Source organism: Ochotona princeps, chromosome 5, assembly GCF_030435755.1.
Source record: "Ochotona princeps isolate mOchPri1 chromosome 5, mOchPri1.hap1, whole genome shotgun sequence".
NCBI lineage: Eukaryota > Metazoa > Chordata > Mammalia > Lagomorpha > Ochotonidae > Ochotona > Ochotona princeps.
Genome location: NC_080836.1, coordinates 97,075,029 through 97,100,027, shown reverse-complemented (window position 1 = coordinate 97,100,027; position 24,999 = coordinate 97,075,029). Strand labels below are relative to the sequence as shown.

At 42.3% G+C, this 24,999-nt stretch overlaps 1 protein-coding gene across 9 annotated transcripts in view; it reads left to right on the top strand.

The window, feature by feature from the left end:
- Positions 1 to 24,999, top strand: part of DOCK10 (dedicator of cytokinesis 10) — a 271,550-nt gene that overhangs the window by 110,245 nt on the left and 136,306 nt on the right. For all 9 annotated transcript variants that reach the window (XR_009245506.1, XR_009245507.1, XM_004576766.4 and 6 more), the window contains exon 2: positions 17,259 to 17,378. Coding sequence is in view for 7 of the 9 variants with exons in the window: in XM_004576766.4 (XP_004576823.2) it covers positions 17,259 to 17,378 (120 nt within the window). In the remaining 2 variants the exon portion in view is untranslated. The remainder of the gene's footprint in view (positions 1 to 17,258; positions 17,379 to 24,999) is intronic.

Genomic DNA, 24,999 nt, shown 5'->3' with positions numbered 1-24,999 from the left:
GTTAAATTGAGTTATTGTATCAGTCATTTTCACAGTAAAGAAAAATATGAAACTTTTAAAAGTAAAAGTAATTTGTTGTGTAAGTTCTTATCAGCTTGTGAATCATGAGTCTACACGATGTTAAAGTGTTTGAAAAACTTTATGGCATGCATAAAAATGTATCCTCTCTTTAATAATAGCCTATTAGTACCCGAAAATAGGAAATAAAAACTATTGCTAAAGGCTCTAATTTGAATGGCTTTAATGTATCACCCATAGGCATCACTTAGCGCTGTATCGTATTATTGTCTTTTAAGTCTGTTTTTTAATCTGGGTTTCGTAATAGACTTTGGAGAGGTACTGGTCATGTCGTCACAGTGTGGACCATGGTCCTCCTTTCCTTAAGCCTGACACTGCTCTGTGAGGGAGAATTGAGCCAAGAGACAGCCAGCTATCATCACAATCACTATAAGATAATTAAGATCTGAGAATCCAAGTTGCCTTATCTGCTAAAAAAAAAAAAAGAAAGAAAGAAAGAAAGAAAGAAAAAGAAATGATAATCTCTTCTAGGATTGGTGTGAGTATCCAATGAGACAAAGATACTAAATGCATTGTGGCCTTTATCCTTAGTTACGATAGCAGTAGTGAGTAAGCATAACTTTTAAAGGTGTTTGGGGGATAAGTTGTTAGTATTATTAGATCATTTTGTGTAATTGTGTTATTTCTATACGTAAATACCTCTGAATGGATTCCAATTTGACAAACATAGCCAATGTGACTGTTAGGGTGAAGAAAAGTTCTCTGGGGCTGCAGGTGGCTGAGGGATGCCACACCTGTCCTGTCTGCTTCATCTGCCATCACCTCAAAGCTAAGCAGGTGCCCCCAAGCCCTCCTGGAGAGAAATAGTACGATACGTGACAGTATCAGCATTGACATCAAGTGGAGCATCAGCGCATTCATTTTGACGTCTGAATTTGCTCATCTCATTGGATAGTGATGAGCTGATTTCCATTAAAGTTAATGGAAAATTAGAGATAGAGTAATAGAGTGTGTCACCTTGGAAAAGGAAGAAGGTACTTCAGCTCCCACTGCTCCCAGAATGCATGCTATATATTTTACAGCATGTAATCAAAGAACTCATTAAATGCAAGGAGTCTCTTTTTAAGTCCGTTCAACTCCAAATAAACGTAAATTGAGGCCATAAGTATCCCTTGGAGAAGCTGTTCTTTGTATTACATTACATTGGGTTTCTTTAGCTTCAGGCTTTAGCAACTTCATAAATAAGCCCAGCTTAGCAAATTGAAGGAAAGAACCAGGAACTGACTAGGGTAGCAGAGGCAGTAGGAAAGAGGGGTCGCCTCAGTGTTTGAGAGTAATATTCTTGCAGGGGTGAAATCGAAAAATGGCTGAATTCTCTCCTTTTTCTCGATTTTCCATTCTCCACTCAATGATCCAAAGTTCTAGGGGAAGGGATGACTGGCCCTCCCTAGAACTACCTGTTTCTGACCACAGAAAAGTAAAACCCTTTCAGAACTCAGACCACCAAGACAAGTCCTCATGCGATGGCCAAAGAAGTCCTCCAGTGCAAATAAAAATGCAATGGTAGATGGAAGCATGATGGAAGTGGCATAGGCCAAAACCCACAACTGCTCATCATGCGTCTTCAATTTCAAATAGCCACAGGCAAAAAAGGAAGTAATAGAATAACCTCTTTAATGGGAGATTTATTAAAAATACTGGGTTCATGTTGCCCACTGACCCATTTACCTTAATGTGCCTGATTGCCTATGTGCACACACACAGACCCACACACGGCTTGATTTGTAAGGGAAAGCTTGTTGTGGGCCTGCTAACGTATGCAAATCATATCCGAGTTGAAGCTTTCACCACAGATGTCATATAAATGACTCTGAAATTCTCCACAGTTTGATCTAATACATCAGTTTCTCCAGTGTCATATGGTCTTGTAATTGGGTTGTGATGTATTTTTAATGGTGTTTATTATCTTTCATGTGTTGCTTAGAAAACAAAATGACACATGTAATTGAATTTGCTTTAGGTCTTCTTGAATATTTTGTACTTCTTAGCAGTACTATACAGAGAAGCATGAACTTGTATTTATTTTCATTTACTACATCTGTAGATTTTGATATCCTCTTAGAAAAATATATGATAAGAGTCTGTAAAGGAAAACACGACTGCAAAATTTGAGAGTGCACCTTAGATCCCACATCCTGTAAAGCTCGTATCTGTCTTTGGGTAGAGGTTTCTGATGATTGCATTAAATATGATTAACTAATTGCCCCATTTATTTTCAAAGGACTTTATATTTTCCCAAGTTCAATGTTTTATTTCACTGAAATGGACTAAGACATTTCATGAGTTACTTCTGATTTCTTCTGTGTCTGTGTCTGTGTCTTTCCTTGTTACCAAGGGAACCATTTCCAAATGCAGCTAATGCACACTTTATCTGAGTTTGTCCAACTGTACAGTTCTTCACTTTGATTTAGCTGGTGTTTTTCCATTCTCAAGTAACTCTGTGGTTCAAGACAGAGCAGGTTAAAGGGTCAGTATAAGACAGCTTAGTCTTTACTTAATCATTTCCTTTTTGGTAAGAAAAAATGGCCTTGTTTTCTGCAGCTTGTGTTGAGAGGCTGTCCAGTGAAGCTGAGATGAGGAAAGGCTGAGCAGGAGCCTGTCGCAGGAGCCCAGGCAGCCAGCTGCGGCCGTGGGTCCAGCTGGATGGACTGGACTCAGGATTCTCATTTGTTGTAAATACAAGCAGGTGGACATTGGTACCCTTCCAATTACATTAAGACTGGCGAGTCCTGGGTTATATTAGAGTCTGAAGAATCTTTGATTTCTTCTGAGAAACTTGATCTGTTATCTCAACAGCTTTGAAATTTTGTTAATGGCTGTGCATTTTCTGATTTACATTGTAGATCATAAGATTGGTGTCTTTTTAGGGGCTCTCCAAAGACCCTGTGGATCAGCTCAATGAATGATTCTCCCATCTCTATGTCCAAATGTAAAGAGAATACTTTTTTCATGTCTGGCATGTGGTGCTCTAAATAAGCCTGTTCAATGGACCCTGCAGTAAATATCTGTTTTTGTTTCTGTTTTCCTGTGCCATTAACTAGAATGAATAAATTTGCAAACTGAGGAAGATATTCAGTCATAGAGTCATCTCCGTGAGGGACATTAGAAGTAGAGCAGATTCAGATAGCAGGAAATGACACAGGTGCTTGAGGAAGGGGAGGTGCCCTCAGGAGCCTTACAGGATTCTCTGTCAGAGAAAGAGCACAGAACTCTCAAAACTAGATGAAGAAGCTGCTTCAGTAAGTGTTCATTTTTTTATTAATTATTATGCATTATGTGACAGTTTCATAGGCTCTGGGAATCCCCCCACCCTTCCCCACACCCCTCCCCCCTGGTGGATTCCTCCACCTTGATGCAGTATTACAGTTCAAATTCCATCAAGATTCTTTCCTTGCAAACATATACCCAGCATAGAGTTCAGCTACTCATTGTCCAGATGGGTTGAACAGTTTGTTGGGGAGACCATTTCTGGTCCAAAGTCAGAGCTGGTAGAATATCATCCCAGTCAATTAAGAGTCTCAATATAACATTAACAGCAATTTGTAACATTATGGAATTGACAAGGTTTTGCGTAACCAGTATGTTAAAAAAACAAAACAAAACAAAACAAAACAAAAAAAAAAGAAGCAAGTTCTTAACCACAACCTATGATTAGCTCATTGACATTTCAATTTTAGTTCATATACAGGACCAGCTGCTATATACCTTAAAATGGCTATAAGGTACCATTCAGCTGTCTCGTGTCTATTTCATTTTAGTATTTAGCCATTTGTTGTGTTGAAGTATAATTTTGCTGATCTTGGCAGATTTTAGGATAATCTAGACTGGCTTGTAACTCTAACAAGACATTTGTCAGCAGTTAAGGTGCAGAACATTTTTTTTGGGGGGGGGGTGCAGGAAAGTCCCCAACACCACAGTAAGGAGTGACTAATCTTTGTGTCCTACCCAGCGAGGCATTAGCCAATCCATGCCAGCTCTTTCCTGTCGGATTTCAAGCTCTACTTTTTGTTGTTTGTCTATTTATTTTAGGTTTTTTTTTAGTTTGTATGATTGTTTGTTTGCTGTGAGGGGTTTTCAGAGCGATCCTGATGGTCATTGCAAGGGAGGGTGGGGGTCCAGAGGTGGAGCCAGGCTCGGTCCAGAGAAAGCTCTCCTCCCTGGTCCCGAGGGACGTTTATTGTTCTTCTGTTTCTGCGGACCGCTCAGGGCTTCTGGTTGTCTTTCCGATGACGTTGGTTTCTGCGCGGTAGTGTTTGGACTTCTTCCATCCCCTGCGGGAGCTCCGGTTAGGGGTGGGTGACCTCAGAGTACTCGGCCTCCGAGGGCATCCAATTCCCTGTGGCCTCCTTGGCAGTTGGGGTATAGTCCTTGTTGCTCGTATTAACAGTTTGTGGTGAAGGTCTGGGAGTCTTCATGGTTGGGATCCAGGCTTTCTCCTTGCCATCTGCTCTACCCTGGAGTGCCCCCCTGCTCCACGCACATGACCTCCTGTTAAGAGGTTGTCAGGATCGCACCCGATTCCCCCCTCATGCATTGGTATAGTAGTTTTACTATTGTTTAGTGCTGCTTTGAGTCTGTTGTCTATGAATTACCAGGTTTGATCATGATAGGCTATATTATACTTTTTCCTCACTCTTTTTATGGTCCTGAAAGGCTTCCCTGCACTCCCCCCCATTACGGATTAACATAACGTATTGAGGGTATAGTAGGTTTTACAGTTTTTCGATGTAGATCTTAAGTATTCTGACATTAATTGTTGGTTTATAGATTATATCGCATTATCTTATTGTATTGGATACAGGTTGTTAGAGATTGCAATAATATTACAATATACAGGTACTATCAGGTTGTCATCTTTTCATCTCAGATTAAGGCAAACATGTGGTATTTAACCTTTTGGGATTGGTTCATTTCTCTTAGCATGATGGATTCCAGTCGGGCCCACTTGTCCACAAAGAACTGCATTTCGTTTTTTTTAATAGCTGAGTAGTATTCCATAGAGTAGATGAACCATAGCTTCCTTATCCAGTCTTCTATTGATGGGCATTTTGGCTGCTTCCAGGTTTTTGTGATTGTAGATTGTGCTGCTATGAACATTGACGTGCATGTTGGTTTCTTGAGTAGGAGATGTTTTGGATATATCCCTAGGAGTGCTATTGCTGGATCATATGGCATGTTGATTTTCAGTTGCTTGAGTATTCGCCAAACTGATTCCCATAGAGGCTGTACCAATCTGCAGTCCCACCAGCAGTGGAGAAGGGTTCCCTTTTCCCCACATCCTCGCCAACAAGTGTTGGTGGTATTACGTATGTGTGCCATCCTTACTGGAGTTAGGTGGTACCTCAAGGTTGTCTTCATTTGGATTTCCCTTATTGCCAGGGAGCTTGAGCATTTTTTCATATGCTTGTTTGCCATTTGGGTTTGTTCCTTTGTGAAATGTCTGCCCATTTCCTGTGCCCATTTCTTGAGTGGCTTGTTTGTTTTGACATTTTGGTTGTTTTGTAGTTCTTTGTATATTCTGGAAATTAGCCCTCTGTCACCTATGTCGTGCGCAAAGATCTTCTCCCATTCTGTGGGTTGCTTTTTTACTTTGTTGATTGTTTCTCTAGCTGTACAGAAGCTTCTTAGTTTGATGAGGTCCCAATTGTTTATTTTGGTCTCTATTTCTACTGCTTTTGGAGTCTTTTTTAGGAAGTGAGGGCCTACTCCTAAGTGTTCCAGTGTGTTTCCAACATTTTCTTCCAACAGTTTGAAGGTTTCTGGATGTAGGTTTAGGTCTTTTATCCATTTAGATTTGATCTTAGTGTATGGTGAGAGATGTGGGTCTATCTTTTTGTTTCTGCAGGCTATCAACCAGTTGTCCCAACAGCATTTATTGAACAGACCTTCCCATTTGCTTGGATTGTTGTCTGTCTTTTTGTCAAAGATTGATTGACTGTATCTATGTGGATTACTGTCTGGTGATTCTATTCTGCTCCATTGATCTTCCTCTCTATCTTTGTGCCAGTACCACGCTGTTTTGATAACCACTGCCCTATAGTATGTCCAGAGGTCCGGAACTGTGATTCCCCCTGCTAACTTCCTGTTCTTCAGGATGGTTCTGGCTATTCGTGGTTTTTTGTGCTTCCAGATGAACTTTTGGATCATTGTTTCCAGTTCCATGAAGAATGTTTTGGGCAGTTTGATTGGAATTGCGTTGAATGTATATATCGCCTTTGGCAATATAGACATTTTAATGATATTGATTTTACCTATCCAGGAGCATGGGATGTTACTCCATCTTTTGAGGTCTTCTTCAATTTCTTTTTTAAGTGGTTTGTAGTTTTCCTCAAATAGGTCTCCTACATTTTTGGTTAGGTTAATTCCCAGATACTTCATACTTTTCTCTGTTATTTTGAATGGTATTTTGCTGCTTAGATCTTTTTCCAACTTGGGGTTGTTTGCATACACTATCGCTGTTGATTTCTGTTCATTAATTTTGTACCCTGCCACACTACCAAACTCTCGTATAAGTTCTAGGAGTCTCTGTGTTGAGCCTCTTGGCTCTTTTATGTAAAGAATCATGTCATCTGCGTATAGTGAAAGTTTGACTTCTTCATTTCCAATTTGGATTCCTTTGATTTCTTTTTCTTGTCTTATGGCCTCAGCAAGTACCTCTAGGACTATGTTGAATAGCAGTGGAGAAAGTGGACATCCCTGTCTTGTTCCAGTTCTTAGTGGGAAGGGTTCCAGTTTTTCTCCATTCAGTATGATGCTGGCGTTGGGTTTTTCATATATTGCTTTGATTATGTTGTGGATTTTTCCATCTATGCCTACTTTGGTTAGGGTTTTTAGCAGGAAGTGGTGTTGGATTTTGTCAAAAGCTTTCTCAGCGTCTATTGATACTATCATGTGATTCTTGTTTTTCAGTTTTTGGATGTGGTGTATCACATTTATGGATTTCCTTATGTTGAACCATCCCTGCATTCCAGGGATGAATCCTACTTGATCCGGATGAATGATCTGTCGGATGATTTTTTGAATTCTATTGGCTAGGATTTTGTTGAGTATCTTAGCATCAATGTTCATCAGAGAGATAGGTCTGTAGTTTTCTTTCTCTGTAGGATCTCTGTCTGGTTTTGGGATTAAGGTAATGTTGGCTTCATAGAATGAGTTTGGAAGGGTCGCTTCCTTTTCTATTATATTGAAGAGTTTGTAGAGGATTGGGGTTAGTTCTGTTCGGAATGTTTTGTAGAATTCTGTAGTGAAGCCGTCTGGACCTGGGCTTTTCTTTGTTGGGAGTTCTTTAATCACTGATTCAATCTCTGCTTCAGTTATGGGCTTGTTCAGGTCGTTTGTTGCCTCTGGGCTAAGTTTTGGCAGGTTGTATAAATCTAAGAACTTTTCCATTTCTTGATGGTCATCTGATTTGTTGGAGTACAGTGCTTTGTAGTAATTTCTAATTATGTTCTTAATGGTTGCAATGTCTGTTGTTATGTTGCCTTTGTCATCTTTGATGCTGTTAATTCTTGCTTTCTCTTGTTTTTTCTTTGTCAGTCGGGCCAACGGGGTGTCTATTTTGTTTATCTTTTCAAAAAACCAGCTTTTTGATTCATCGATTTTGTGTATGGTTTTTTTTATTTCTATATGGTTGATTTCCTCCCTTGTTTTGATGATTTCTTGTTTCTTGTTGTATGTGGGGCTCATCTGCTGTTGCTTCTCCAATTCCTGGAGGTGTGTGTTTAGTTCCTGTATTTGGCGCCTCGCTTGGGCCTTGACATGAGCTCCAATTGCGATGAATTTACCCCGTAGCACTGCTTTGGCTGTGTCCCACAAGTTTTGGAATGTTGTGTCAGAGTTTTCATTGGTTTCCATAAATTTTTTGATCTCATCTTTAATTTCTTCTCTGACCCATTGTTCGTTCAATAGCATATTGTTCAACCTCCAAGAATTTCTGTATTTCCTTGGGCATTTTGAATTGCTGATTTCCAGTTTCATTCCGTGGTGGTCTGAGAGGGTACATGGTATGATTCCTATCTTTTTGAAGTTACTTAGATTTGCTTTGTGTCCTATCATGTGGTCGATCCTGGAGAAGGTGCCATGTACTGCTGAAAAAAATGTATAATCTGTGGCCTTAGGATAAAAAGTTCTATAAATGTCAACCAAGTCCAGTTGTTCTATTGTTTGTATTAGCTCTGTTGTTTCTTTGTTGAGTTTTTGTTTTGTTGATCTGTCTATTGTTGTTAGTGGGGTGTTAAGATCATCCACTACTATTGTGTGCATATCTATGTCTCCCCTTAAGACTGTAAGTAATTGCTTCACGTAGCTAGGCGCATTGGGATTTGGTGCATATATGTTCACGATGGTAATTGCTTCCTGATGGATCAATCCTTTCACCAATATATAATGTCCTTCTCTGTCCTTTTTGATGTCTGTAAGCTTGAAGTCTATATCATCTGAAATTAGGACAGCTACCCCAGCCCTTTTTTCTCGTCCATTGGCGTGAAATATCTGTTTCCATCCCTTCACTTTAAATTTCTTAGAGGCTTTTCTGGTTAGATGTGTCTCTTGTAGGCAACAGATAGTTGGATCTTGTTTGATGATCCATTCCGTTAATCTGTGCCTTTTGATTGGTGAGTTCAGGCCATTTGTGTTAAGAGTCAATATTGAGATGCTGCGATTTTGCCCTGCCATACATATGTGTCTTTGTGGGTGTTGGTAACTGTGTAATTACCCCTCCTTGTGTGGGCTTTAGTGGGGAGATCTTCCTGTTTGCCATCTTTGCTTGTGGTTTGCCCCTGTTTTTTCTGTGTTTAGCACATTTCTAAGGAGATTTTGAAGAGTTGGTTTTGTGCTGGCATATTCTTCAAGCTTCTCTTTGCTATGGAAGTATCTGATTTCGTTCTCAAATATAAATGAGATCTTTGCTGGGTACATTAATCTTGGTTGACAGTTGTTCTGTTTCAGGATTTGGAAGATCTTTGTCCATTCTCTCCTTGCTTGTAGGGTCTCTTCAGAGAAGTCAGCAGTGATCCTGATTGGTTTTCCCCGGAATGTGATCTTTTCTCTGCTTCGTACTTGTCTTAGGATTCTTTCTTTGTCTTCGTTGGAGTGGAACTTGAGCACCATATGTCTGGGTGAAGATCGCTTTGGGTCATATCTGCTGGGAGTCCTCTGACCATCCTGGATTTGGGCTGGGTTCATGTTCCAAGTGTTTTGGAAGTTTTCCTGTATAATTTCGTTGAGCACCGTTTGCATTCCTGATTCTCTTTCAGCTCCTTCGGGCAGTCCCATAATTCTGATATTAGATTTTCTTAGGTTGTCTTTCATCTCCTGAATGGTCTTATTGGCTTTGTTCAGGCTTGTTTCTAGCTGTTTAATGAGCTGGGTGTGTTCATTTTGTGTGTCTTCGGTTTCAGAGATCCTCTCTTCTGCTGTATTTATTCTGTTAGTTAGGCTCTCAAGTTTGTGCTCTAAGTCAAGGATTTTGTTTTTGACTTGCTGTATTTCTGTGACTATGTGGTTCTTGAATTCCTTGAAGTCTTCCCAGTTCTTCTCATTGTCTCTGACAGCTTTTAACATTATTTTTTTAAATTCCTTGTCTGGTAGAGCTTCCATGTCTTCTTCTCGTATCTCCGAAATAGATATTGGCTTTTGGTCTTTTTTTGGTGAAGTACTGGCTCTCTCGTCTGGATCATTGCCTTTTCTGAAGTTTCTTCTCATTGCGTTATTGTTTCTTGTTGATTTCAGGGATGTATTCTCTGATTTGTTTATCTACAGTTTCTGGTCTTTGTGCAGTAGTTTGGAGTAGGTGTGAGTTCGCTGCTTCCTTTAGGTTTACTTTTGAAGGAGAATTTCTTTGAGCTCTATTGGAGATGTTTGGTGCGGGGGGGATAGCTATATCAACCCCTGAATGTCTATGACCCTCTGTAGCTTGGTTTCTGTAAGGTCTGTTGGTTAGACCTTTCGTCCTGTGTGCGTTTTCAGGGGTAGGGCTTAGTAGCAGTATTTTGTAGCTTCAGGGCTCCTTGTCTGTAGTTTTGGGGTGGATTTGGAAGACCCCTAGCGCCCCTCAGGTCTGTGGGGGAGTATGTGTCAGGCCGTCGGTAGCTCTAGCTATGTGTATCTGGGCCACTGTTTCAGGGCCTGCAGTTGTGGAGCTGCCCAACCCTGGCCTGATGTGAAACTCAGATGCTGGTGTGCTGAGGGGTTTGCCCAGAGGGATTCCTCAGAGGACTGCTGTTGTTGTGCTGGGGCAGTTTTCCTAGGGGGATCCCTCAGAGGAACTGAAGCAGCACTCCCGCCGCAGGCGCGCACTGCTGGCGACCTCCTCTGTGGGGCCTCAGGCATTCAGCAGTGGGAAGCTGCAGGCGTGCACACCAGAAGTTGCTGTTGCACCGAGTGGTTTTACTGAGGCAGCTCCCTCAGAGGAACTGAAGCAGCACTCCCCGTTGCAGGCGCTCGCTGCTGGCGCCCGCCGCTGGTGCCCGCCTTTGTGAGGCCACAGGCATTCAGCAGTGAGAAGCTGTGCTGGCGCACCCCAGAAGTTGTTGCTGCACCGATGGGTTTTACCGAGGCAGATCCCTCAGAGGAACTGAAGCAGCAAGTGCTCGCTGCTGGCGCCCGCCGCCGGTGACTGCCTCTGTGGGGCCACAGGCATTCAGCAGTGAGAAGCTGTGCTGGCTTGCACCCCAGTTGCTGTTGTTGTGCTGGGGTAGTTTTCCTAGGGGGATCCCTCAGAGGAACCGAAGCAGCACTCCCTGCTGCAGGCGCGCACTGCTGGCGGCCTCCTCTGTGGGGCCTCAGGCATTCAGCAGTGAGAAGCTGCAGGCGCGCACACCAGAAGTTGCTGTTGCACCGAGTGGTTTTACTGAGGCAGCTCCCTCAGAGGAACTGAAGCAGCACTCCCCGTTGCAGGCGCTCGCTGCTGGCGCCCGCCGCTGGTGCCCGCCTTTGTGAGGCCGCAGGCTTTCAGCAGTGAGAAGCTGTGCTGGCACTCCCCAGAAGTTGTTGTACTATGTGGTCTGCCCAACGCTGTCCAGTAGAGAGAGTTAAGCTGCGCAAGTCTCCTGCACCTTACCACTGGGGGACCTGTAGGAGCTCTCCGCCCTGGCTCCCACACAAGTTGGAAGGTTCAATTCTCGCACAGCCTCAGACTGGGAGAATTCTGGGGGACAGGGGGCACTGAGCAGGGACAGTCTCAGTATAGTTCTCTCAGGGAGCGAAAAGCCCGAAAATCGTTTTTTTTTTTTTTTTTTTTCACCTCTGGCGCACTCCACCTCTCTGGGTTCCTGTGCGTCCCAGCGCCACAAAGTCGCCAAGCTAGGTGCCTCCAGGGGCCCGTGTTGCTGTCTCCAGCTGCCCTGGGTCCTCCGGGCTTCCCGCTGTTGCGCCCCCTTCCCGGGATGACTCACCACGTTTTAACCGGGTCTTTGTGTTTCCTGCGTTCCTTCTCTGGATTTCTTCCGAACCATGTGTTTCTTCTTGGATGCTCGATGTCCAGGGAGCTTCTGGCACTCCTTCCTGTGGTTCCTCAGTCCGCAGATCAGTAAGTGTTCATTTAAAAGACTAGCTTTTCTGACAAGGAAAACTAATGAACAGTTCAGCTTGAGAATGCTGGAGTGACTCGATTGTGATCAAGCAAATTGCAGCTTCCTAATTTCCCTTGAAGCTCAGACTCCAATGCAAGCATTTGGCCTCGTGGCTAAGGGTGCCCGTTAGAGGGCCATGTCCCAGGTCAGTACTGAGCTACAATCGCTAACTCTAGATTCCTGCTAATGCACCATCTAGGAGGTAGCAGGGCCAGCTCAAGGAACTGGGTCTCTGGCACCTGTGTGTGAGGCCTGAATTGAGTTTCTGATTCCAACCACCAGCCTCAACCTTGCCGAATGAACCCATGGGGTGAAATCTCTCTCTCTCTCTCTCTCTTTCTCTCTCTCTCTGTGTCCTGATCTACCTCTCAGATAAATAATTTTAAAATATATCTACCTACAAAAAATTAAAAAAATGAGAGAGAAGAAATGAAGAACCCTAAATATGAATGCAAACATGAGGGGTTTGTTGTAGAGTTTAATTTCTTCCTCATTCTATCACTCTGTTTCCTAAATATCTCTCCAGTACAGATCATAGACAAACTCAACATGCATTTTTCTAGGTTAGAGCTACAGAAAGAAATTTTAAGTATCTGCACCATGGATTATTCGGAAAGATATTTCAGTTGGAGAAACTAGAGTTTAATACTAAGTCAGGCCTGTCTTAAATGCTTCCCTTTTGATCTGAAAGTATAAATACATGGAAGAAGTTTACAATTGCTTCTTAAAGAAACAAAGAAGAATTGGGGCTGGCCTTGTGGAAAACAGGATAAAACCAGTGCCTGGTGTGCTGTTATTCCGCTTCCAGTCCAGTCACCGTGAATGTTCCCGGCAAAGCTCCTTGGGCCTCTGCATCCACGTGGGAGCCCTGGATGAGCCTTTGGCACCTAGTTTCAGTCTGGCCCAGCCCCGGCTGTTTGGACCATTTGAGGGAGATGATGAATCAGTGGATGGAAGGTTCTCTCTCTAGTTGACATGCATAATTAGGTAGATTGAGTTGCATTTTGCTAGGAGGGACAGAGCAACCTGACTTAGGAGATCCACAGAGAAGAAACTGCCCATTTTTAATTTGGAATCATTAGTTATTAGAATGTTAATTGTTTTAAAAGATGTAAGTTAATAAATACAAAAACATGTAGCATGGTCCCTGGAATGTAAAGAATTCACTATAGCTGCTCTAATTGGTTTTTAAGCTGGACTTAGTTTTGGTGTATGTTTTGGATTAAACATGTTTAATCACTGAATCATTTTCTTTTTTTTTTTTTTTTAAGATTTTATTCATTTTTATTACAGCCAGATATACACAGAGGAGGAGAGACAGAGAGGAAGATCTTCCGTCCGATGTTTCACTCCCCAAGTGAGCCGCAACGGGCCGATGCGTGCCGATCCGAAGCCGGGAACCTGGAACCTCTTCCGGGTCTCCCACGCGGGTGCAGTGTCCCAATGCATTGGGCCGTCCTCAACTGCTTTCCTAGGCCACAAGCAGGGAGCTGGATGGGAAGTGGAGCTGCCGGGATTAGAACCAGCGCCCATATGGGATCCCGGGGCTTTCAAGGCGAGGACTTTAGTCGCTAGGCTACGCCGCCGGGCCCTGAATCATTTTCAAATAATCATGGATCTGTCTAGCATGGAACAGTTCGCTTTGCATTCTTATGTGCCCTTATCTCCTAGGTCTTTGCAACAGCACTGTCCTTTCACCCATTTATCTCAACATCAGCTGAGTGTCAAGTGACTTGTCCAAGTTTCGTAGCTCCTGCTCAACAGACTGGACCTCAAACTAGAGATTTGGGCTTTTGTCCTTGGCAACAATGTCCAGCGCTTGTAGGTGCTTAAGTAAATTGCCAGATGTTTGTGGTTCCCTGTAGAGCTAAAAATACTTCAGTGACTGAGCTGCTTATTGTGCTGCTCTGTTGTGCTGGCATTCCACACACCTAATCTGTCATCATTTCCCGGGTCTCCATTCACTAGTGTTTTATGTATCTTGTTAATTTCTTGCCTCTGTAAGTGGATGAACTTGCCCAGAAAGTCCTACTGATATATTTCCAGGCTCCCTCTCTGGTGGAATTTTCAGGAGTAAACAATTTTTAAATCAGTAACTCCTTTAAATATTTCATTTTGCATTCTAATGGAGAAAATAGTTCAGATGTTTGCTGTGGAATACTGTCTTCTTGCAGTTAGGGTCTTTAGTTAAGGCATGAGCAATCAATGGCACGTCTCTCCGCAGCCAGGGTTTAGGTGGTGTGCTGGTGTTCATGAGAGGTGGTGGAGTAAGTCAAAGAGAGGAGAGCATTTGTCTTTATGACAGGAGTCCATTCTTCGGCTGGGATGTTGATTTGGAGGAGAGCCTTGGCTCTGGGGAACTACATCAAACAAATCTCTTAATACCATATAAGAAGAATAGAGCCTGGTACCACTATGGTGCAACAGCAACCCTGCTGCATAGTAACTGGTATTGGTGGGTATCTTTTCCCATGCCTACTGACTTTAGGATAGCTAATGAAATTCATTACTCATTGAAGAGAAAGAGAGTAAGAGTAAAAGCGCTATAAAAATCCAATCCAATTCGAGGAAATCTTGGCACATACCTTATCCCAGTTGGTGTGTTTCCAGGAGAAACAGGCACATTAAATTCAGAAAGGACAACTCAACCCTTGTTAAAGCCGTAAATCAGGCCGCTCAATTCCTTGTTTCACTCACCATCTCTGCAAAGAGCAGTGAGAAATTCATGAATCCACCATCCTTGTATACATCTCCTTTTCACAAGTGTAGAAAGCTTTTGTGGCAAATTTTCCCCAGTCCAAGGCTATAGAACTTGGTAGTACTTCAGAAAATTCCTGGAACTCTACATTATGATACATGAGCAATTATTTCAAAAAAATTTGGCACCACACTAGATCTTTTCATTCCATCCCTCCATGAAGCTTTAAAAGTACCATTGAACACCACTGCTATGTTCAACTGAAACTTCATGTCCACAAAATGGTGGTAATGAATACTTTGATATGGTATATTGATTCACACATTCTGCTGAAGCACAGGAAGTTCATTGTCTTCCCAAAGGAAGAGATTTTATAATTATATGATGCACATCTGCTGGTCATTGCAGTCCCATGTGGGAATTACCTCAGCAACATTCTATATAGGAATTATTTAACTAATACTCCATCGCCTGAAACAAATATATCAAAATATGCCTTTCCACAGATGCTTACAGACTGTATCTTTTGTTAAATCATCAAGGAGAATTTAGGATTTAGTATCTGCATGATTTTATTAATAACCTGTAACTTGGAGGATCTGATTTGCTGGTTGTACTAATTTAGGTCTAATTAGGTACTAATTAGGTACTAATTTAGATTAGCTTGAGGAGTTTGGGTCTCAGTAAAAGATATTCTCTGAAAGGTCCCCTTACGCCCAGCTTCTTATTCATGTTTAATTTTATGCCATACAGGAGATAAAATTAAAAAATACAACAGTGGAAACCAGATTGCAGGAAGCCTTCAGAGCATTTCCTTTTAAAATGATGAGCTGCAACATAAGCAGAAGCCAGGTTCTCCTTCAGTCCTACTCAACATGGTGTGGGGAAAGGGGGAAAGAGAAGAAAACAGGGCGCCCTATGGTGGGGGTTACACTCTTAGGCTAAGGCAACTTGAGTGAAGAAAAGGTGCAGAAACAGCCAGTGGAATTTAAGGCAGCAACAAGAACTCCCATCAGGATTTCATTCTGCCTTTTATTTACTACATGTCATAAACGCTCTCTAGTAGAGAATAAATAAGAGTGATCCTTATAAGAGTAAGCATGTTATTGTGGAATTGGAGGCCTAAAAGGGCAGGGCATCAAATGCCAAGTGTGACGTTGCAGGTCAAGGGTCATGCAGACAACCCATGTCTATGCTGAACTGGAGTGAAACATGACTACTCAAGGATCTTTAAGACTAACTCAAACTCAGCTGAAATCATTGCTGTCATCCAGTCAAACATCTGGAGGCTGCATTTGCCATTTGAGCTGTCAGCCTGTGATTCTTGGAATTTATCTTCACCTGGAGAACAATGAACTGGCAATGAAATCTAAATATGGGTAGAATAAGACCATCAGAAGACAAGGATTCCAGATAGGCGTTTTAAAAATCACCGTGTCTCACACAGTGTCTGCACCCCTGCCTCAGTCGACTCATATTTCATGGCTCCTTCACTGAGGAGATTACGATGAACAGTAAACCTTCTTTGTGTCTCCAAATCTCAGTGACATCTGTTTTAATTACTAACTCTACCCACTGTCCAAGAACGACTTCCCTAAAGGGGATACTTACCTGTGTTGCCCTCAGCTCACTTAGGAAAATGCCTGGCAGTTTCCTCCCGTTGGTCCAGTTTGTTGACGTTTCATTTTATTTTGTGTTTACTTGGAAAATCATTGAAATTAATATGAAATGGATTCAGACTGCTTTGAGGAGCTGATCAGCAGTTATTAACATGGGGGTGAATATTGCTGTGACTTTATCAGCAGAAATCTTCCCAAGAGGAACTTCAGATTCAAAGCCAAGTGCTTTGCAGGAAAAGCGAGAGCAAATGAGGGAAGTGTGAGGTCAGGGGAAGATATTGCCCATCTATGTCACTGACATGTACAACAAAATCATTTTTTCCTCTTCCAGGATGACTTTAGCATCCATATTTCATGGTGCCACTTCCACTCCTAAGACCTTCCCCCTGCTCCCGCCAAATAACCCTGAGTATCATGGTTTTCAGTTAGATTATGGAAATATTTGATCAAAGGGTGAGGAGACTCCAGTTGTGCCTTCAGCTTTGTTTTGTGGTGCTCTAGGAGTTTGGGAGTTAAGAGGAAGAGGTGGTTCTGAATTTCTCACCATGTGACTGTGCATCCAGTGGGAAGCGAATACGTCAATCCTCCAAAGGGTGATGGCGTCCTTGGTGTTCTAGGTAGTTGGTGCCCTGAGAGGTTTCTCTGAGGACAGTGCATGACCTCTCGCTTCTGGATTTTCAGGCAGTGTGGCTATCTGGCTATTTCTCGGACTTGTCTGTTTTTAGCCTACTGTGCCTGTCCGTGACAGTTGTGTTGTTCGGTTCTGCAGAGAATGACCCGGCTTCTCTCTGTAGAGACAGAGACTCAAAGCCAAGCAATTCATGCGGACACCAGATCTATGCTCTAGTGACAATTAAGACAACTTGTAATACTTAGATTGTTGGACAAGTACCAATGTTTTCGAACTGACTCAAGTAAAACTCACAGAAAAGCATCTGATTTCATAAAAACAGTGATGATCATCATAACACGATAGCAAGCAAGCGGAAGACCTCTCCTGATGTCAGCAGAGATTAAGTTCACATAAACATGATCTGTGGATGTCATAGCCCTGCTGGGTTCGCTGCGGTCAGCTTGAATTACTGCAGGAAAAGTCAGGTATTTCAGAACCTGCTCATGTTCTTTCAGACTGAAGAGAAGTACTTAAGTGAATGGGATCTCTGTGAATCAGTTGGAAGAATTGCAAAACCAAAGGCTTGTTGATAACAAAAAAAAACAAAAGGCCACCAGGCCTAGAGAGGAGGAGACAGCCTGTCTGTCCAAATCACTAAACTCATCTTTCTTTCCCTACAGCAGGACAAGCCTAGGCTGCTCGAGCCTTTGGATTATGAAACTGTCATTGAAGAACTTGAGAAGACCTATCGGGATGATCCTCTTCACGATCTTCTGTTCTTCCCCGGTGATGACTTCTCTGTAAGTCTTCTCAAGTTGTTTAAATTCAGGAGGGCTTCACACGCTGGGTTGTTTTCTTTCCCCACGGATTCAGAGAGCACAGCCCTCTTCCCTTGGGCATCCTAGATCACCTGTGCTCCAGCAGGTGCTCACATGCTCTTATGGAAATTGTTCTGGTTGCAAAATGGGCAGCTTAGTGAGACAGCAGCCGCTGGCAACACTAGGGCGCTGCCTGGTTTAGCTGGCTCTTCGGTTCTTGCCGGTGTTCAGGTTCCTAACCATCACCTTCCCTGGACTCACAGAATACTGCCTCCTTGAGGTCATTTCTAACCAAAAGCTGCTAAGCAACGGAAACCAGCCAGTAGCAAAGGTCACCAAAGCTGCAGCTCTTGAAAAATACCCCTCATCTTGGTTGGCCTTTAAAAAGGACATGTCAAGGATTGGGGGAACATCTATGGAGATGCATTTGGGCTGAGAGATGTTCCGTTTTACACAATGCACGCCACCATATGGAATGTGCTTGAGGAGAGGAGAGAGCATGGATAACTGGAAAATTTATTTTGGAAAGACATATCATGAAATTATGAATACTGAGCATCTCCTTGTCCCAAACACACACTTCTATTATTTATGATCATCTTAAACATTTTTTAAAGATTTTATTATTATTGAAAAGCCAGATATACAGAGAGGAGGAGAGACAGAGAGGAAGATCTTCCATCCGATGTTTCACTCCCCAAGTGAGCTGCAATGGGCCGCTGCTGCGCCGATTCAATGCCAGGAACCAGGAACCTTTTCCAGGTTTCCCACGCAGGTGCAGGGTCCCAATGCATTGGGCCGTCCTCGACTGCTTTCCCAGGCCACAAACAGGGAGCTGGATGGGAAGTGGAGCTGCCGGGATTAGAACCGGCGCCCATATGGGATCCCGGGGCTTTCAAGGCGAGGACTTTAGCCGCTAGGCCACGCCGCCAGGCTCCCATCTTAAACATTTTGCATTTGTTAGTAAATACCTAGCCATGCGACAGAAATTTCACTGGGTCATTAGTAACCTTTCCTGTAATTTTGGGTGAACACAAGCTAGAGTGTTGAGCAGCTGAGCAGGCAGCTCCCAGGTGACTCCGTGGATGAGCTGTTTGTTCATGGTTACCTCTGCAGAGCTGCACAGGGTTCATCACCCACACATTCTGCACACTCAAACACTGCTTCTGCCTTTTGCCTGTAAGGAACATCTTATTTCCAATGGATTAGTTTTTCCTCCTCTCTCCATGGAATCATGAAACAGGAAGTATATAGAAGTTAATAATTTTCTGTTCCAAGTATGATGAATAATGGAAGAAAGGAGACAGCTTTGCACATGGGAAAATAAACTCTTCCAAGTTATTCCTTAAGCTTTTTAGCGGCCTCAGCTTCAGTGTTGGCACATTGTAAGAGAGGCTTATCTCATGCAGAAATCTCATTTCTGTGATTGGACCAAGCCACTGGAGCTTGAGCTGCGAGCATAAAGCTGAACAACTGCTTTGCTTTCAGAGTGCACATCTTATTTTCATTTTTCGTGCTGGAGGTAAATCACACACACACACACACACACACACCTTTGTCAAACAGTACAAAAATGGTGACACTTCGGCAGATCTTTCCTATGACTTTGTTGTTAAGCACATTGTCAAATGCTATTCCAAGATGCAATGTCTCAGCAAGAAAATGGAGGAGGATAAATGGACATAATAGCTGCTCTGAATTTGAATTCGTGTTTTGGCATCTTTCCTTGCTCATCTGAGTTAGGGTTATCACTCATTACCCTTTGACCTTTGCCATTCCCTATGGTATAATCAGAGAATATAACAGTATTGCTTCAGTATTTTCCCAATGTGCATGTTTCAATAAGAAAACTGAATTACTTTATTCTGACCTTGCTTAAAGTCTTTCTGTGACTACTTAGCACCTTTATGGTTAAACTTACATGACTTAGCCTGGCCAGACTCCTTCTCCAAGATCTGCCCTTTGCTTGTTTCTCAAGGACGTAGCCCTCAACCCTGACTTATCCCTGCCCAGCACTACCATACACAATCACCCTCACTCTCAACTAAGGTAGATTAATAGCACAAGTCTGAACATCCCATTCTGCTCACACCCGTTACTTTTCTTCAGTCATTCCACAAATGTGTAATGTATTATATGTAATGGTAAGCATCCTTTAATGGAGAGACAACAGCGGTTACACGAAAAGCAAATGGTTCTAAGGAAGTTTACTTTTCAGTGGGAGGAAAAAAATAGTAAATTAATTAAGAGGAAAATTCAGATAAAAAACCAGTTCCACACACTGTGATAAAATCTCACAAGGGAAAGAATTACCCTGGGCTGGATTGCCAAGAGCAGCCCTTCTATTGCTGACATTTGGGTTCTGAATTCTAGAAGGACCAGTCATGCTACAGCAACTGGGGAAGAGATGTTTCAGGCTGATGGATTATGTGCCACAAGGCCCTGGGTTGCAGATTGGCGTGGCTATCTAGAGACAGTGGTCACAAGGATGGGCCAAGACACGAGGCATTTGCTTCTGATTGGGAATCCGAACACCAAGCAGAAAGCTACTTGTATTTGAAGAACAAATGACGTGGTGTTTATTCCTAAAAGCTTGCCAGGCTTCTGCGTGAATCATGTGACAAGACATGGAGGAAGCCGGAAGTAGCTGTGAGAGTTCTTCCTGACTAGTAGATATTCAAGAGATAGCCGATGCTATCTAATCCGTATTATCAGAAGACGCTGTATGTATTCTCCAAGCAGGTTAAATGTTATTCGTATTCAATAATCTGTAGATGGGAAGATGGCATTACACATTATTTCTAGATTAAGAGTTTCACGTTTGGGTCCATATTCAGGCAGATCATTGTTCTCTCCTGCTCGGCACAGCTTGGCCTGGCAGACCACGGCCCCTGGGTTCCCTGCTGCCTATGCTTATCTGTATTATGAGCTAAGCATGGTTTTTATGCTTTGTAATTGAGGAAAACAATAATATTTTGTAATACAGGAACTTTTCCAAAATTCAAACCTTATTGTTCATTTAAACAGCTTTATTTGAGCACTGTTCACTCATTTGTTACCTTGTTCATGGTTGATTTCACAATGAAAAAACAGAGTTGTAAGAGACATACAATACAGAAAAACTTGACTGATACCTACTAATAAGTACAGTTACATTGCATTTTTATTTTTTCTTAATTCTCTTTGCAGAGTGTGAGAACCTCTTTAAATCCCCTTTGGCATACGCTCCAGCTACAGGCTATGTCACATTTTAGGGGTATTGCCACTTACAGCAAGCCTCCTCACACATAGCAGGTGTACCATTTCCCTGGCTGCTCCTTGAGCAAGGGGGAGTAGTGCTCTGGGATATATGTGTGCAGTCCCCACTTAGCCAATGGGATAGCCTTCCTAAGCCCAACGCCCTGTGGAAGAATAGGAAGCAACTTCCTACTCCCCAACCTGCTATCAAATGCCATGAACCCAGTTTCTGTCCCTCAGATGTGAGAATCCAGCTCACTTCTATGTTTCCATGTCACCAAATACCCTCACCTCAGCACACATGAGTCATTAGTTGGTTTGTTTGGTCAATATTTACTCAGCACCCACAAGGTGCTGAATATAGAACAGGGCTTCCTAGACAAGCTTTCCCCTCTGCGTCTGCGTCCTTATATGGATGAAACGCAAAGTAATCACGAATGCTATGGTCAAGAATACCAAGATGCAGAATATGAAGCTCATACTTGTATACTATAAAGGAGAATTTTTTAGTGTGGTAGCATTAGTTCATGTCAAAAATACGTATTAGCAATTCTCTGCTCACTGAGAGCCCTAACTCCCATCAGTCCTTTTCACTTGGCCCCTCAGAAGTGACCTTTCAACATCCGGTCTGTTTTTCTCTCTTTGCCCTGTGTTGATTCATTCACTGTCAGCACTCAAAAAGATGCTTGAGAAACACAAATTGGACTTTCCAGACTTTCTGAAAGTTCCCAATGCTTTCAGCGTCACCTCCAGCTACTCACCGCTGTTCCTGTTATCCAACTCCTATCGGACCCCTGAAGCTCGTGCCCTAGCCCTATTTCACTTGCTCACAGCACAGATTACCCAGTATTATTTCTGTTCCCTACACTCACTAAACTCATCCTCTCCTGGGGCCCATACACCCTGCACACAACTGTTTCCCATATTGCATTCAGAATTCAATCACCTCATCAAAGAAGCATCCTTCATTTCCAACCTATACTACCCTACTCCTATACAAGCTGGTCCACTACAGCTGGCTGCTTTGTTCTCTTCATAGGACCTGTCACTACCTGGAACACTCATGGTTTGCATTTTTCACTCCTCTGCCACTGTGCTCCCACCATTAGATCAACGTATTCAGCAGAACAGGCATGTTCTGTCTTGATCACTGCAAGATTCCCAGTATGTAGACAAGCACAAAACAGAGAGGAAATATTTATTTTATGAATTATTTCTCAGAAACACAGACGCTGTTATTTTGGAACACGAATCTTGAGCCCTTGGCTACCTAGGGCGTCTCATAGGCTGTTCTGAAATGAAATTCTTGAGAATAAGGAGAATGGTGGAATAGCTGTGCTTGCTTCGGAGGAGGGAAGCAGTGCCCGAGGTGGTACCTTCCTCCGGGACACAAGTCAACACTTCTCCTTCAAAAGCTGCACCAAGAACAAGACTGCCTCTGCAGAGACTCATCGACTTAGCACAGCACCTGTCCCATAGCTGGTGGCAGCCGAGAGAGTTCTCTGTGGCTGACACTTTCATGTCCCCATCCACGCACATGTGTGCTTGTTTTCTGTTACTGGCTGAGAGAGGAATCAATGCACATGTATATTTCAGGCACCCAGAACTGCTTATCTCCTGAAGACTCAATGAAGATTGAATTAAAATAGGTCATGCGTGACTTACCAACAAAATTACGCTCTGAAGAGTGCGCCAAACACTAATGTGTGGTCTTACACAATCTAGATTGCATATGGGTGGCCATTTAATGTGATTTCTTGACCACATGAGCTGTGTAAGGCTGCTTTCCACAAAACAAGGTGTATGATCTTACAGTAAAAAAAAGTAAATAAGAAGTATATACTCTAAAATAGTGACAAAATATATTGTATGCTACATAAACTACTGATATGATCATTTATTTATCATTATAATTAACAAGTATTAAATGCTGGACATAACCTTGTTGTACACTCATATGACCGGTAGTACGGTGAGTTTGCAACAGCATCATCAAAAGTAAGCTAGTGATATCTTGGTGTCACAGTGTTACAATGGCAATAATGTCACTAGGTGACAGGAGTTTTTCAGCTTTATTATGACTTGATGTATGCAAGACTTTGTTGACCAAACAATTTTCACGTTGTACATGAATGTAGGCTTTGTCTAGCTTTAGGGATTGATGTGAAGCATTTTCCCTTTGTTTCGGCACACCAGGCAGGATCTCTTCCGAGACAGACTGTATCATCTCCATTTCTTCCATCATAATTGACTCATTAGGGATAATCAGCAGAGATTCACTTATTAACCCACTCATTCCAGAATCTTGTATATGTACATTCATTAAATTCGCTGTTCCTATTCTTCTTGTCTTTCTTTTTGAAGCTTAAGTCCAAAAAAAAACCAGTTAAGAACTTAGTCACTGAGTGACTCAGTGAAGTAGGCAAGAATAGAGAACAGGAAATGAAAGCCAGAGCTGAAGAGCAGGTTCAAAGACATCCAGTCATTTAATGGAGTGATTAACAATACATGGAGGCCGATGCAAAATAGCAGAATCAAAGGTGAGAATACCAGAAATAATTTTCCTGCTGAGCAAATGATGCTGAAAGCCTGAGGTGGGATCATTTCTGGAAGATACAAAATACAGAGGAAGAAGTTCAGCGGTCTGAGAGTTGGCAGTATTGCAGAGTTTGTACGAAGCCATTTGTTACCTGTATTTCAATAACGCCCACACCAGTACAATGCCTGCATTTCAGTTTAGTTACGTTGACTCCATGTGGTGAGATGAACTGCACATATAAGGAGCTTCAAAAAACTCATGGGAAGCCCAATAAATGGGCAAGTTTATTTTGGTGCAAAAAAACTTCAAACCCATGTGTTTATTTTTCCCCATACAATACGTCCTACCAAACTTTTTAAAAATTATTCACATGTATGGCTTTCAACAATTTTTCACCAAGATAAACTAACCTTTTGATTCCATTTTGAGCTTTTTGAAACACTCTTGTGTAAGGGAAACCAGTGTGAACAGGCAAGGAGTAGCATTTGGACTTGAACGGTTAGGTTTTCACACAGGCAGTGCCTTTTGCCACGTCAAAAGTCTATGCCATATGCCCAAAATGGTCTGTCAAGAGAGTAACATTATCTTCTCGAATTCCATCTTGATTTCAAAAGTTATCAGCAATCCTTCAGGGCTCCCTAACGCACCCTGCACTTTTCATTGACTTGTTACTAAGTAAGTATAAATGGGGGATTTCATAATACAATGGCTTACTATTTTCATAGTATATTTCCACCTATTAAAAAATGGTACATGGAAACTTCCATATTCAGCGACATAGATCATTCTAGCAGAGGAAGCAGTAAGACCTTGATATGTTTTCAGCTGCAAAGCAGAAAGGCCGCGAGGGTTGTTGCTGTTGTTGCAGTACAGCTTAACATTTTATAGGAATCTCAACTTCTTTTCAACTTGTGGTTTTTGAGCCTGAAAAGCAGGCTTTAAGTGACTTAAAAGTGTTCATGCAGGAACACTGTAACTGTGCTTGGAAGGCTAGGTAGTAGTTTTTGTTGCATTAGATCCTTTCTAAGTTCTTATTCTCATTTGCAAGCTAACGAAGCTGAGGTTTGGAAGGCACTTGCTCAGTGATGTAGAGCAATGATGAGGACAAAAACGAAACACAAGCACCTTCTCTTTTATTGTTAGTTTCTGCCTAAATTGCATGCTTTCAGCCAAATGTGCACAACCGGAGATAAGTCTTGATTTCTAGAATCCCAAAGTGATGGTGTTTTCAAGACCAGCAGCGCAGTGAAGCAAGTCTAGATGCTTCCAGTACAAGTGGTATGAGGCAGTACTAGTCGCTCCAGTTGTCATGTTTTTCATTTTGGTATGACTATGTAGAAACTAACCCCTGTCAGAGTGGCTTTTAGCAAAACTACAGAGGGTAACAAGTGCTGGATGTGAGGGTGCAGGGCAAAAACTACTCTAGACTGTCTGTGGGAATGTGCGTTGGTGTAGTCACTCTGAAAACCAACATGGACATTTCTTTAAAAGCCGGAATTGAGGACTGCTATGTGATGCAGCATTCCCATTGCTAGTTAACACATCAAAAAGGCACTAACTAACATTGTATCAGCCAGGTAGCTACTTTTCAGTATTTATAGCAACAACTCTTCACAGTGCCTAAAATAGGAATTAATCAAAGTGTCTGTTCTCAAAGGAATAGATGGAGAAAGTGTGTTGGGTATACACAACGTAAAATTATTCAGCTAAAAAAATAATAATTAAATTCTCTGCTTGCAGTAAAACCAGAAAACATCACATTGAGTGAAATAAAACAAAGACAAATATCAAGCAGCATCCCTCTACAGCATCGAACCACTGAATGTT